Source organism: Dasypus novemcinctus, chromosome 3 (genome assembly GCF_030445035.2).
Source record: "Dasypus novemcinctus isolate mDasNov1 chromosome 3, mDasNov1.1.hap2, whole genome shotgun sequence".
Classification (NCBI taxonomy): Eukaryota; Metazoa; Chordata; class Mammalia; order Cingulata; family Dasypodidae; genus Dasypus; species Dasypus novemcinctus.
Window position 1 is genome coordinate 151,131,689 of NC_080675.1, and position 15,132 is coordinate 151,146,820.

General features: G+C 37.9%; 1 protein-coding gene across 3 annotated transcripts in view; it reads right to left on the reverse strand.

Moving 5' to 3' along the window:
- Nucleotides 1-1,391: 1,391 nt before the first annotated feature.
- Nucleotides 1,392-15,132, reverse strand: part of HMG20A (high mobility group 20A) — a 92,188-nt gene continuing 78,447 nt past the window's right edge. For 2 of the 3 annotated variants that reach the window (XM_004468159.5, XM_071214310.1), the window contains 4 exons: nt 8,413-8,488; nt 7,532-7,747; nt 6,691-6,833; nt 1,392-3,772 (listed from right to left, as the gene is read on the reverse strand). In XM_004468159.5, coding sequence (XP_004468216.1) covers nt 6,697-6,833; nt 7,532-7,747; nt 8,413-8,488 — 429 coding nt within the window. In that variant the 3' untranslated portion in view covers nt 1,392-3,772; nt 6,691-6,696. Of the gene's footprint in view, nt 6,834-7,531; nt 7,748-8,412; nt 8,489-15,132 lie in introns of all 3 variants that reach the window. The other variant, XM_058294562.2, reaches the window with a different exon arrangement.

Sequence of the window (15,132 nt, forward strand, 5' to 3'; positions counted from 1 at the left end):
AAGGTCCCAGGATCGGTCCCAGGATCAGTTCAACTCACCTAATGAGAACACAAGTAAAAGCAGAAGAACACAGGGGGAATGGACAGAGAGAACAGAGAATGGGGGCAATGGGGTAGAGTAGGGAGAAATAAAAAAAATAAAAATAATTTTAAAAAAGGAGGCTATTTTGGGGAAGTGGATGTGGCTAGAGCAATTGAGCCCCTGCCTACCACACAGGAGATTGTGGGTTCAGTTCCTGGTGCCTCCTAGAGAAGACAAGCAAGAGAGTGAGCTAGTGCCACAGGCTGGTGTGGCAAGCCAACACAACAAGATGATGCAACAAGGAGACACAAAGAGGAAACACAATGAAAGATATAACAAAGCAGGGAGCAGAGGTGGCTCAAGTGATTGAACACCTCTCTCCCACATGGGAGGTCCCAGGTTTGGCTCCTGGTGCCTCTTGAAGAGAAGATGAACAGTTACAGAGAGTACACAGCAAATGAACACAGAGAGCAAACAGTGAGTGCAAACAATGATGGGGAGAGGAATAAATAAAATAAATCTTTAAAAAAACAAAAAAGAGGCTATTTGGACCAAGAGGTGACCTTGAGAAATAAACCATGCTGGGGTGCAGGCAGGAACCTTCATAGCAGTCTTGGATTATCTATCTTCAGAATAATTTTCTATGAGAAAGATGTACTTCTTGTTTTAGCTGTTGGTACTTTGGATTTTTGTTAAATGTAACCAAAACCCAATCCTGAGATACCTCATTAATTTCTGGCATTCATATAATGAACACTTCATATCCTCCAAAGCATGGTCAATTCTGTTAATTAACTTTATCCTTCTAACAATAAAAAAAAAAAGAGCTGATGTATGTGATAAGATGAGAAAACTAGAGTTGAAACAAAGCACTAGTTACTCCATGCCACATGACTGGCTATTTGGGATAGCAGCAGGCTTTGGAAGCCAGTTACATTACCTCAAGGATTGTGAAAGTGTGACAGAAGTAGGTGACACATTTCCTTTAAAAATAAATTTGACTGGTTAAGTAGTAGTTAAAAAGCAAGTATTTATCCATAACTTATCTCTTTATCAAAAGATCTCCGATCAAGAGGGTTGAATTCACTGATTTTAAAAACATCAGACTTCTTTTAAGTTGCCTCTAGAATACTACTTCTACATTAAAATGAATTAAAATGCACTGTATTGTTATACATTAAAAGATCTGAATTCTCAAACATGTTAAGACACATTTTGAGTAAGAAATTTGTAAAATGAAGGTGTTACTGTTTTAAAAGCATAACAGACTTGATGATTAATGTAGAGTTGACAAAGTCTTTAGGAGAAAGGGGCAGGGGTAGGGTTTTCTTTTTTTTCATTACAATGCAGGTAAAATGGAATCAGGTGGATTTGACATAGAAAAGTTTTAATGAGGCAAATGTCAAGCAAGCATATCACATCTTAAAAAACAAAGAAAATATAAGTTTACAAAAACACTTGTACATAAAACTTGGCATTTCAACAGTTCCAAATACATGTACTGCAATTTTTTTCTAAAATTTAACTTTGTCAGAATACACCTTGTCTCCCTTCCCTCAGCTGCTCCTTGCGTTTAAAAAAAAAAAAATCTGTAACACTGAATAGTCAACAACTTATTTCTTGAAAAGAACATGTAAGTGCAAAAACCAAACTTCTTAATGAGAACAGTAATAGCTATAATTTGTTAGGAAACATGAATTAGATATCGTGCTAGTCTATAACCTCATTTGCCATCTCATGTGCACAGAGAAGAGAGGAAGGCCACACAGATCTGATCTAAGGAACTTGAGAATTTTGTGGCAGCTAAATCCCAGCCACCAGTGAGTGAGGTGTGTAGCTACAGGGAGAGCCAGCATTTCAAAAGCAAGCTGCTTTTATTGTGAAAATGATTTTAGACTGTAGGCTCTTTAGAGATCTCAAGTACTCCTGAATATGCAAATATTTCAAGTTAATGTCAAGTCTCCTATCTAGAGTCAGAAGAATGATTATCTTTGGACCAAGTTATAGCCTTTCTGGTCACACAGCACTGCTAATGGAGCACAAAAATGACACAAAGGCAAAACAGAAACATTAGGAGGCATAAAAAAAGAAAGGAGAGATAGCATCTGGCAGAAGGGAGACACAAACTTTCAGAACTGGCTTAGATGTCCTTCTGCCAGACAGTGAGTTCTAGCTGGACATAACAGGCAAGGAGGTCTATGAGAAGTGGCAAGAACAGCAGGTGAGAGAAGGAAAACAGAAAAGCAGGCAATCTGGTTAGATTTATAGCAATAGATAACAATGGGCTCCTATTTTAGGAAGAGTTGCCAAGTGGTGGTCTATGTCTTTTTTTTTTTTAAGTTTTGTTGTTGTTTTCCTTTGGGCTAGTAAAGAGAACAGGTAAGGAGATGATGAGAAGCAGGACAGTAAAGCACATGACAGGGAATTTCTGGCCTGCCACCCTGACTCAAGGGCACACTGTGAAAGGGACCATACTTCTGTCCACTTGCCCTTGGTGCCTGGCATGACAATGGGCTCAACATACTCTGCTTTGGTACCAAAGATTTCAGCTGCAACCCTGTGCTCTAGATCATAAAAAAACAAACAAACAAAAAAAACCTGAAGTAAGAAGAAACCCTTTTTTTTTTTTTTTTTTTAAATTGCTTGCTAAGGAGGGAGAGGGAAGGGAAGCCTGTCCTTTTCATAGAGATTTAGCAGTCAAAGGCTACAGAAGACAAAGGTCATGAAAATTCCTCCATGCCTTTTTTGTCAGTTGGAGACTATTTTGAATGAATGTTTCCACCTACTAAAATCCATGAATCAGTTCATCTGAAAAAGCTAGGATTCTCTAAGTTTCCACGTATGTTAAACTTTGGGATCTCTTCAATACCAAATGAGAGACTATTCTTTCTCTCCCTTGTTTACCAATAACCTTTTCCTCAGCAAAAATGCTCCACAAGACACTGCCAACAGACGGGAACAGAAAAGCCTTACTGGGGTCTACATGTATGTGGAGGAGCGATGCTTAGAAAACAGCAGGCAGTACCAAGGAAGAAGGAAAGAGCATTTTCCTTCAGGGCAGCAATCACAAAGCCTCAATGAGGACTGGTACCCACTGAGCATGTGTGGGATAGGACACACAGCTTTGCTCGATAGGGCACTGTCAACAAGAAGCTCCTTTCTTTGGAGTCACAGCAGGGCAATGATGGGAGAAGATTGGGCCTGTCCAATAAGAGAAACTCTCCTTCAGAACCCTGCTGGGCAACAAAACCCAGAGGTCACACAATAGAGATGTATAACTTGGTGGGGGTCAGGGGAAGCACAAAATAACCCCAAAGTCATTTTTTAAAAAGTGACAGCTAGGTAAGAAAACTGGAGCTCCACTGATAAAAGGGCCCAATCTGAATTACAACAATGGGAAGTTTTCCTTTCCGCTGCAGAAAATGTCAGTCTCAGGGTCACCTAGTCAGCAGAATATATGGAGATCCATTTTAACAGAAATGGAAATGATAGGAAAACTGAAGACCTGGGAGAGTAGCTTGCACACTTTCAAAGCTTCACAAAGACGATTCCATAGGAAGTTTACATACACATTCATTTTGCTGCTCCCTCATATGGCTTCCTGGGGTGAAGGCATTTAACTCAGAGTAATTCCTACCCAAGGAAAGTGATCTGTATGCCCTCCCTGCCTCCACTCAGTTCAAATTTCCATCGATGGCTTCTTATTCCTCACAAGTAAAACCACTTACAGAACATCTTGGAGCTATAAGACCTGTAGGATAAAAAATAAGACACAAAGGAGAAAAATAAAACAAAAGAAGATACAAAGAAGGACTGCTCAGAAGGTTAGGTCTATGGGTTAAAAAATATGATTTCTTATTTTTTCCTAAGGGTTAAGGTGAGGAATAGGGTGAATGTAAACTAAAAAGCTCATAAAGCTGCATGCAGGCCCTCGTTGAGATATTTTAGATAACATTTCAATGAGAAACATGGTCCTGCTCCAGTTCAGCAACAATGGGGAGGTAGGAAAACTAGAAAAGCAACTATCAGGGATAAATCCAATGATGGAAAATAAGTACTCTGAATACTTTAGACCAAAGACTATATGATCAATCAAAACCAATTACCTGCAAGTATAAATCTAAGCATGTGTAGAAATGTTTTGTGTGCACATGACCAATAAATTTTGTCATATTGATCAAAGTTGTATGAAAAAGATTTTTCTAACCCCCAATCAGTCAAATATTAGTCATTTGGTTTAACTGAAATCAGGCATCATATAGATTTTGATAGTTTATATGAAGTGGTTACCTCTAAATAGGAAATGAACCTAAACTGCTTCCTCCATATCCCCACTTTCTTTAGGTACTAGTTAGCCACAAAGAAAGGTAACAGCTGAGATAATTCTCCCATTGTAGATCTATAGATGTATAAAAATAAAGAAAAAGCTGATCAAAAATTTATAACATTGAAATTACTGGATTGTGGTATTTTTTCTACATACTTATCGTAATGCTCTCATCCCAAGATTATTTTGTGCTTTCCACATACATATACCCTCACCCTTTCCTTATATCAATGTTTTAGAAACTCCACCAAACAAGGGTTTAGACACCTGTGTTCTAGTCCTAGATTCTGTAGTCATTTACTCAGTTATTTTTAGGTAAGATGTGGTTTCACCTCTGTGAGACTATTTCCTCATATGTAAAACGTTGGGATTTTTAAAGGTTCCTTCCAGCTCTAATATGTTCCTCTAAAACTTGTACACCATTAGCATCCCTTTACTCACTGGCTCCTGACAGTAGATGAAACCTTTACCAAACTCATATCAGAGTAATTAAGTGCACCATGAGTGCTGGGGACATTGGGCCTGTCTGTACATATTTGTATAATGAGGCCAAACTAGTATTAATCACCGTCTTTATAATTCTTTCATTTGACACTTTTGAGGGGTGTGGGAAACTATTTTTGTTTGCATGGCCAGGTTGTAAGAATCTGTAATAATATAACAGTTCACATTTTTGGCATTATTTTTTCAAGGGCAATATATTTGCAAGTTAAAATCAAGGATAATGGTGATAATCTAGGTTTTTTTTAGGACATCTCAAAAAGGAATTACTATGGTTTATATCCTTAAGATTGGTAAAGCTTTGGGATAGTCTTCTTGGCAAAATGCCATGTTTGGCTCAATTATTTGCAATACCTGCTCTATACTTATGTGAGGAGACACCAGGTTATCAGTAACTTTGTTCTTCCACAATCTTTCATTTTCTCTCAGCTCTTTCTTTTCAAGCTTACAAGACTGCTAATTGAAAATACTGTATGAAAATGAGGATGATGAGCTACTAAAAATCTTAGGCCTAGATTTACAAGCTGTTCTGTTCATAAACAGCAGCAATAATGCCACTTCTTTATCCTGCAGGGAGTCTAAACATCTCTTAGAAGTATGATTTGTTCCATCTGGCTACTCACTAGAAGGACAGTAATCCTTTTCCCATCTAAGTACAGCTGAGGTTAAAAGAAAATGAATTACCTTATACAGTTACTATCCAAGGACATGACCAAGAAAGATAAGGACTTCTTTGTCCCTCCTAGATGTTGCCTCATTAGACAAAGAATCATAGGTTTTATAAATTCTTATACATGTCACTCAAAGTTCAAATTATATGCTATATTTAAGGGAGTATGCGCATAAACCTACAAAACTGTTAAATAAAACCTGTTAAAGAAAGATTTAAACCCATGGTTGATTATTCTAACAAGCATTTTCCTCCTGCCCACTCTTGCATTTGTAATAATATCTGGTCACTTCACCATGTGGCCCAACCCTAAGATTTCCACAGTTTATATGTCTGTATATCTGGAATAATTTAACCAATAGATGAAAGGGATGTCAATTTTATGGGAAGACATACTAGTGGGTACCTTTATGTTTAAGAATTTGAGTGAATAAGTGCTGATTCCACTTAAGAAATTTTATCTGTTGACTATTAGTACTAAAAGGTTTATATGGGTTGGAATTCGAAACTTCCTGGAAAAAAATTTAGAAAAAACTTTTTTGTCCTCTAAAAGGACATAACAAACCACTAGTCCTTTGGTGAATACATTTTTAAAATAAGTTTACTTTCTCTTCTCTTTTTTTGCTTATTGAGAGTTTAGCTATTTTTTTCATCTATTAAACCAGAGTATTAATCCTTTCACTGTGTAGTGTACATTAACATTTAACATACAACAGTGGTCAATGAAAAGCTTTTTACTTTTGTAGGCTTATATAAACAATGTATAATATTTTCCAGGGAAAAGGACGATTAAAAATTAAGCAATATTTATTTTGTTTTAAGTGCTGTTTTGGGGGTACTTTCCTCTAAGTTTCTCATTACTCTCCAAAATCTTTTGGGAAACAACACCCAGGAATAGAACTAAGTGCCAAAGGTGGAATCCTGGTTCAATCTCAAAAACCATGCTCTTTCAATTAAACCATGCTGAGACATTCATGAGGAAAAACTGTCTTGATTCTCTTTTTTCTAACATTTAGTACATTTAGCAACCGTACAATAGGAATCTTAATTGCATCTCCAACTCATTTGTTTAATGAAATTCCAGAGTCTTAGTAGTACTGATAAAGTCTATGCCATCTTATTTTTGATGATGTGCTGGCATATAAATAACCTCATATCAGCAAGCACTCACCATTCCCTAACGATCAAGCCTGTTCACAACTTCTCGAACTGTAGCTATGAAGTTTTCATTGTCTTGGGGATTAGCTAAAATAATACTGTGCAATCTGTTCATATATGAATCAATGGTGTCCACTGTTGGTGTCTCTCCACTTCCTGAAGTGAGATAAGAAGACAGAGTAAGAATATCTTCCCATTCAGTTCAACCAGAAAAGTAAGTTCATAGCAAAAGGAACTAGACTCTGATGTGGCATGTGCCACAGACAGTATTTTAATTTTGGAGGCGATACTTTTAGACCCCAAAGAAATAAAATTAATCCACATACTCTATACAGATGGGCTATGGAATTGCTGTACAGTATATGACAGCTGCATATAATAAACAGAGGTTAGACAAAGACTCTCCCAGCTTTCTGCTGAAATGAAACAGTATATAGGAAATACCAGTGTCTTTTCTCTTCTTCCTTTCCATTAAAATAAAAACAAATACAAAGCAACAAACATACAAATGCAAGAGAAAGTGCTCTATTCAGTATTTATTATTCAGTTTCCATTGTTCTGAATAACAAATAAGCTTAATAGAAAGGAAAGGAAAGACTCATTAAATTTTAAATGAAGAAAAATTTAAACTACCAAGAGCCCAAAATTTTGGATGATTTTTAGTCAATACAGATTCTATTACATGATGTACAGATAATTTTGAGGTGCGGACAAATCCTCATTTTATTGATTTTTCTCTTGGGGGAAATTTAGGCTTCACTCTACTACCACCACCACCACAAATAGTACTCCTCTCCTCCCCCTCCCCCCAAATACTTGCTGTTACTGACAACACTCAGGCAAGATAACATTACCAGGCAATGGCATGCTGGCAAAGCTGCTGGTCAACACTTGCCGCAGGGTCTCCAAGTGCTGCTGTAAGACCGTGTTGCGGCTCCGCTCCTGGATCACATCCACCTCTAGCTTCTCCACTGCTGTGCGCATGCTCTCCACGTGCTTTTGCAGGGCTGCATTTCTTTCCTCAAACTCCATATTAGATTTGCGAAGCTGGCGGAGCTCTGCCTCCCGAGCTGAGGATACAACAACCCACAGAACACATGCTGCAGAAGGAATCTCTGAGGACCCCCCACTGACTCTTATAAGGACATTCTGCTCAGCTGCCTCTAATTAGAATTGTTTAGCTCCCTCACCTCATCTCCTTATTCTCATTATGGGATTCCAGATAGTAATTCCAGCAACAAAATACTGAGCTCTCCAGAAATATTTTAATTCTTTAAGTGCATTACATCCTACATATAAGATGGCAAGGAAGAGTTGCAATTCCCTAAGTATTAAAGCAGTTTTTACTTGTTTGTGCTTTTCAAACCTCAGAAGCCAGAGAGGTTTTGCAGAGGTATCCTGGGAATCACAGCTGTGGGTCTCCATCTTTGCTGCGATGGGATTAGCTTTGATCTTATTTTATATTTTAGTCCCCTATGTAAACTTCATTTGTACAAAAGGTTCTCTGGCTAAAGAATTTGAAAATAATTGAATTTGACAACCCTGGCTAGCTTTTCCTCACTGATCTTTGAGTAGCTAATTTTAATACAGACTGAAATAAAGGCAGTTATTCTGCCTTCCAGACCAGTCCTAAGGAAGTATATTACTACCATTGCTTTTGAGCAATGAATTCCTCCTAAGAACCAAATCCCTTGTTACAGACCTAAGGTACAGTAAAAGATACTTCAGTAATCACCTTTGCTGTGGTTCAGGAATTCCTCTGTGAATATAGGAATGTCAAAAACAGACCGTTCCTTTATCTCTGTTTCTTTCTGTGAATCAAGAGTAACAAAATCAGTTAATTCTTAAATAGAAGCTAAATTAAATAAGGCTTGAAGGTACAATTATAATGTCTTTCTTAAAGAAATAATAGGGTGAGCAGGTAATCAATCTAGGTGAAGCTGTGAGCAAAATATATTCACCTTTTCATTGGAATTGAACCTCTAAAGAACTCAAGCAGGTTAAGTATTCAATTTTCAGATGTACAATTGCTGTGTAATGAAAGAACTTAAAAAAAAACCTACATAAGCTTCCTTAATGGAGAATTTGGAAGCCATTTCTTAGCTCTGTGCTTTGAATTATCAACAGCATACAGTTCCTGAAAACTGGTGAGGCGGGAATTGAGAAAAGGTATTTCTAAGTGTTTCTTAAGTTGCTTCTCTTGGCTATGCATATAAAACACTCTCTGAGATACAACTATCTGATCTAAATTTACAGAGTGGACAATAAGAATTTTAAGCAGAGATATGCCAGCCATGAGCAATAATAATGGGGGTCCACTTGTACTTCTACTTATTTCTCAGGGGCAGTGTATTTCTGGGGCTCTTTTAGACCTTCTTCAGACAGAGAAGCAAGCAATCAAGCAAGCCAGCAGACAAAACCAAGAAGGAAGAAACAATCAGGTTCTAAGAATGAGAAAGTCAAGGATTATGAGAGATGGAAGAGAATACCTGTAGCAGTGTGGCATTGTTCATTAATTCCAAAAACAGTTATTGGATTATGTTTGTAAACTGGTCTGTCAGAGGTATCACTTTTAATTCATTAAATTATGATTAGGACTTTGATTGGGTCATGTCAGTAGGATGTTGAGTCCCCACCCCTTGGTGGGCAGGGACTCACAAAGACATGGTAAAGGAGAAAGTTGGTAGTTTTTAAGCTGGAGCCTGCAAAGTGAACACACAAGAGAAGAACACAGAAGAATAGAGATGGCTTCTTAGATGCAGCAGAAGCCCTGTTAAAGGAGACAGAGCAGTTTGTCTCTAAGTTTACAGCTGGCCTTGTGGAGAAAGCACAGCAGCCAAGCTCAAAGAGAAACAGAGCCCTGGGAAGAGAGAACCAAGGAAGCCTGAACTCTTGGCAGACATCAGCTGGCAGCCATCTTGTTCTAACACATGGAAATAGACTTTGGTGGGGAAGTAACTTATGCTTTATGGCCTGGTAACTGCAAGCTCCTACCCCAAATAAATACCCTTTATAAAAGCCAAAAGATTTCTGGTATTTTGCATCAGCACCTCTTTGGCTGACTAATACAATAACAAAGTCTGAAATTAATTCATCAATAATTGATGAAATTAATTCATCAATGAAATTAATTCATTAAAAATTAAAGTCTTGAAAAAAAAAGAAAACCCTAACCACTATAAAATATGTTCTACAATGACCCTTAAGAATAAAGTCAATATTTTTAGGATGCTTTAGTTGCCATTTTATACAAAGAATTTTAAGTGGCAATCATTATGAGTATAAAGTATAAGCTTCTTAGCATGGTATTTAAAATCCTACATAATATGAAGATGATAAACAAGACAGTGGGAAATAAGTACTGAAGAAATTACTAGTAAAATCTGAAGATTATAGAACCTCTATAATATGAAGAACAGAAAAAGCATCTAGATATCATTCCTACAAAAATAAGTTTGAAGTCAGAAATAGATAATATTTTTTCCTACTCTTACCACCCCTAGTCTTTAATCTTTGAATACTTTGGGCATTAAATAAAAAGTCAAATATGATTTGGTGCCCAATAGTAAAGCTAAGTGGTTAATAGCCTATGAGGGAATTCTGATAGCCAAGCTTGTGTTTTCATAGTGATATCTGCCTTATAAACAGGCTGGGCTTGGGTGAACTGCCTTTCAATGGTAGCTGACTGAGAGAGACATCTAAGATGGAAGTCTGAAAGACTATTTACCTGAGGAAACTCAGAGCACTTAATTTTTTACTGTATCTTTTGTCCTAAGAAGAGTGTGTTTCCCAGAACAATTTAAAAATAAACAACAAAATTACCATGAAGAAGTTCCATTTTCAACATCCAAAACTCTACCTCAAGCCAGTTCCTAGTGGATTTAATGAGAACTCTAACGTATGGGCAAGAAAGGCTGGTTCCAGAATGGACCTTAGACACATTTCATAGTGGTTTTCTTTTGACTCTGCTGGCTTTGATTCTGTTACTGAGCTACAAGAAAACAGAGAACTTACAACACATAATCCTAGTATGTATAGGCCTAATAGATACATATGTAAGACCACTAACAACTTAGAATAAAAGTCTTATGATTTAATCATCCTACCTTGCTAAGTATCCTGCTTAACTGCATAGGTTTATGTGAGATCAGGTTTCTAGCTATAATACTCTATATGCCAGCTAGGATGGGTAGGTGAGGATGCTTGCCTCCCATTACCATGGCACCGTCAGCCCTCTCCAAGGGCAGCAGGCCTTGATTCTCCTCAGTTATGTTCTGTTTTTTGCTTTGCCAGAGCAGTTCAAATGAAGCTAACTATGTTAAGGGCAGAGGACAGCATACCACAGGTGTAATAACACACTGCCACTTGGTACAGACTCTTAGAGTGCAAAATAAGATACATTAAAGCAATTAAATGAAACTGCTCAGTCTCCAAAAGGCAACAAAGAAATTCTATTTAATGTAGGAGTGGTAATAAAAACCATCAGCACTCTTCCATTTCTGAGGACATTACTGGGCATGGAGAGGATCCTCCTGGGCCTTGCATAGACTTAAGCGGTTCTAAGGACTGCTCAAGGGATTAAAATCATACGGATTTGATTACCTCTTCTTTGAAAGAGTTTAATTTGTTCAGGTTCAGTGTCATTTTGTCATTTCTTATACATTAAAGGAGAAACAAAATTATTGTTTCTTAGTCCTCACATGAGAGGTAGAAACTTTCCTAAGGGTAACCCTAGGTGACTCCTGGGTCCAGTGGGCTGGCTTTGGATTTGAGAGAATCAAGAACTCTTCACTTTGGATTTTCATTCTATATATATTGAGTGGAGGGTAAAAGAACAGAGGTCCTTTTAAACTGATCCTATTTTGTTGTGATCTAGGCTCAGGGCCAGAATTTCATAGAGTGTGATATGCTTATCTCAAGTACCCTTGGCTTCAGGGAACACTCTGGATAATGTGCACCGGGGCTGAAGTGCCCCATTGCTATGCAGAACAGCTTCCTGATCAGCAATTTAGCTTTAATATGCACTTTCCAGTACCCTGCCTTGGTAATAATGTCTTAGGAGTCCAAGGTTCACAAAGAAATATAATAGATTTCTTTACAGAGACCAAACAACTCTTGTTTAAATGGCAACAAATTTTGATGGCATCTCAGGCAACTGGGCCCCTTTTAACCTTCATGACTAAGTTTATTCTGCATAATGTAGTATATGCTGCCAAGAATGCCAGACTGAGATGCAGAAGGCCTGGGTTTCAGTCATCCTGCTGCCTCTAACTATTTCAACAAGTGAGTTTGGATACTTAAAAAAAATTTTTTTTTTACCATTTTAGGCAAATTATTTTCCTCACTGGCTAAATGAGAAAGCCAGTAGAGAGATGCTTTGAGGTCTTAATAGTCTAAGATGAATTCTAAGACTACATGTTTTCTCATTTTACTCCTTATAAGATAAGTAAAGGGAAATAAGCATGTATTTAGAATCTGTGATGTTTCAGGCACTTTGCAAAATACTTGCTCTTACATCAATTTAGTCATACCTCTGTTGAAGCCATTTTATCCACCCCCGGAAGTTCTTCCCCACCCTCATTCCACACAAGACCTAAGTCATACTGAAGGCCTGATTCAGTTCTTCCTCTTTCATGAGGCCTTCTGTGGCTGCTTTTCAGCTCACAGTGATCTTAGTTTTTCTTAATTTCCTTTATACTACATATAAAATGTTATATGTGAGGAAATCACTGTGTAACCTAATTAAAAACTGTCAAAACAATTCTTTCATATTTTAATTATTTTGAAATTACCTAGTTTGTGAAAGATATTAATCAATGCAAAATAAAAACTGAGGAAGTGACAGACATTAGTTGGGCCAATAACCTTACTTAGGAGAGCTTTTTCCCAATGCGGGCATATTAACAGAGATTTACAGAGCCTACTGTACATATATTTGAAAAACTATTGCTGGATCCCCACCTACCCACCCCTGCTTTAAAGAAAAAAAATTTTTTTTTAGATTTTTAAAAATTTATTTCTCCTCCCTCCACCCCTCCCCCCTCCCCCCCAGCTGTCTGCTCTCTGTGTCCATTTGCTGTGTGTTCTTCTGTGACTGCTTCTATCCTTATCAGCGGCACCGGGAATCTGTGTTTCTTTTTGTTGAGTCATCTAGTGTCAGCTCTCCATGTGTGTGGCACCATTCTTGGGCAGGCTGCACCTTCTTTCATGCTGGGTGGCTCTCCTTACAGGGCACACTCCTTGCATGTGGGGCTCCCCTATGTGGGGGACACCCCTGCGTGGCAGGGCACTCCTTGCGTGCATTAGCACGGTGCGTGGGCCAGCTCCACATGGGTCAAGGAAGCCTGGGGTTTGAACTGTGGACCTCCCATGTGGTAGGCAGATGCCCTATCCACTGGGCCAAGTCCGCTTCCCAAAGAAAATTTTTTCACACATGTCTAATCCTGAAATCACAGAGACTCACCATTTTTAAACAAATTATGTTACAGAAATTCATATCATACTAAATATATTTTTATAAAAACCTTCATTTCTCAAATCAACAGCAACAACTTCTACAACTGACTAAATCTACTAAATCTTCCCTGACTACAACTATTACAACTTTACTGAAGACAAAAATTCTACATACAGTTTGGCCAGCAAAATCCATAGTGATGAAATTAATCAGTGATTAATTAGAAAATGTGAGATCTAATGTTTTATATTATTGTCCAAATTTTCTTTCATAACCACTAAGGATAGTGAACCTATAAAGAATGTTTAACAGGGGAAAAAAATAAGTATGGAAATTTCATGATATTGGTAGGTGGGCACACAGACAAAAGAAGAGAGAAATAAGTAATTATATGAATACCTAGTGTGTCTGTTTGAGATCATTATTTTATGAATCCCAAAAAGAAAAAGATTATGCTTGTAAACTAATCTATTCCTCTGGGTGTGATACTCTTTGATTATACTAAATTCAGTCAAGGGGCCTTTGATTAGATTCCCTAAGTTAGACTGACAGTTTTTTTTTAAGGATTTATTTTTAATATTTATTTCTTTCCCTTCCCCCACCCCCCCCATTGTCTGCTCTCTGTGTCCATTCGCTGTGCGTTCTTTTGTGTCTGCTTATATTCTTGTCAGCGGCACCCAGAATATGTGTCTCATTTTGTTGCGTCATCTTGCTGTGTCAGCTCTCCGTGCAGGCTGCACTTTTCTTTGGTGCTGGGCGGCTCTCCTTACAGGGCACACTCTTTGCGTGTGGGGCTCCCCTATGCGGGGACACCCCTGCGTGGCACAGCACTCCTTGTGCACATCAGCACTGTGTGTGGGCCAGCTCATCACACTGGTCAGGAGGCCATGGGTTTGAAGCTTGGACCTCCCATGTGGTAGGTGGACGCCCTATCTGTTGGGTTAAATCCACTCCCCAGAATGAGAGCTTTTTGATTTGACTAAGTCAGTAAGGCGTGACTCAGGTTGAGTCCCTACCCCCTTAGTGGGTCAGATATAAACGCTCAAATGGAAAAACAGACACACAGAGGAGAGAACTTTGTTATTTTTGATGCTGCCATGTGATAGAAAGAAGGTTCAAACAGCCAAAGCCCCAGGGAGAGATGGGCAATTTGCCTGACAGCTTACAGCTGACCTTGGGAAGAGAGCCTAGACTGATGTAGGAAGCCCGAAATTAAAGCCGTATGCCAGCCTGCAGCTGAGATCTGGGACTGGAAAGAAGGTAGGTCCATGGAGTCTCAAGAAGGAAGAGGAAGCCCAGAGTGGAAGGCTGAAACCCAGTAGAGATTGTCCACCATCTTGCTTCAGCACGTGGCAGCTGACTTTGGTGAGAAAGTACCTTGTACGGTACCTTGAGCTGGAATTTCCATGGCCTTGGGACTGTAAGCCTTTACCCCAAATAAATATCCTTTATAAAGTCAACAGATTTCTGGTACTTTGCATAGGTACCCCTTTGGCAGACTGATTTATCTGGTGATACTGAAGATTGGCAACATTATTCACTTATGATTTAAAATATTGAATATATATACAAAGTCTTAAGCAAAAACTATTCCTAACATTTCATTCTAACTAGAGCACAGAGATCATATATAACCACATTTATATAGGATTTATACAAAGAATAAAATATTAATAATTATACTTCTCATACATCTTCATAATTCATAAATGGCAAAAAGTATATTTGACTCCTGAATATGAATCTTTTCTCTGTTTTGAAGGTAACCAACACCAAATGAGGTATGAGAACCACAATCCCAAGTTACTATTATTATTTTTTTCAAGTTATTATTTTGAAGAAATGATTTCCTTGATTTAGTAACAAACTGAACACATAATAAAGTACATAAAAAAATTCTCTTTGTTCAAAATCCTACTGTTATTTCAAGTCAAGCTCGAATGGGCTGCATGAAAATAAGTAAAATATTATAAAAGCATAGATCAGAAAGTAGAAAGA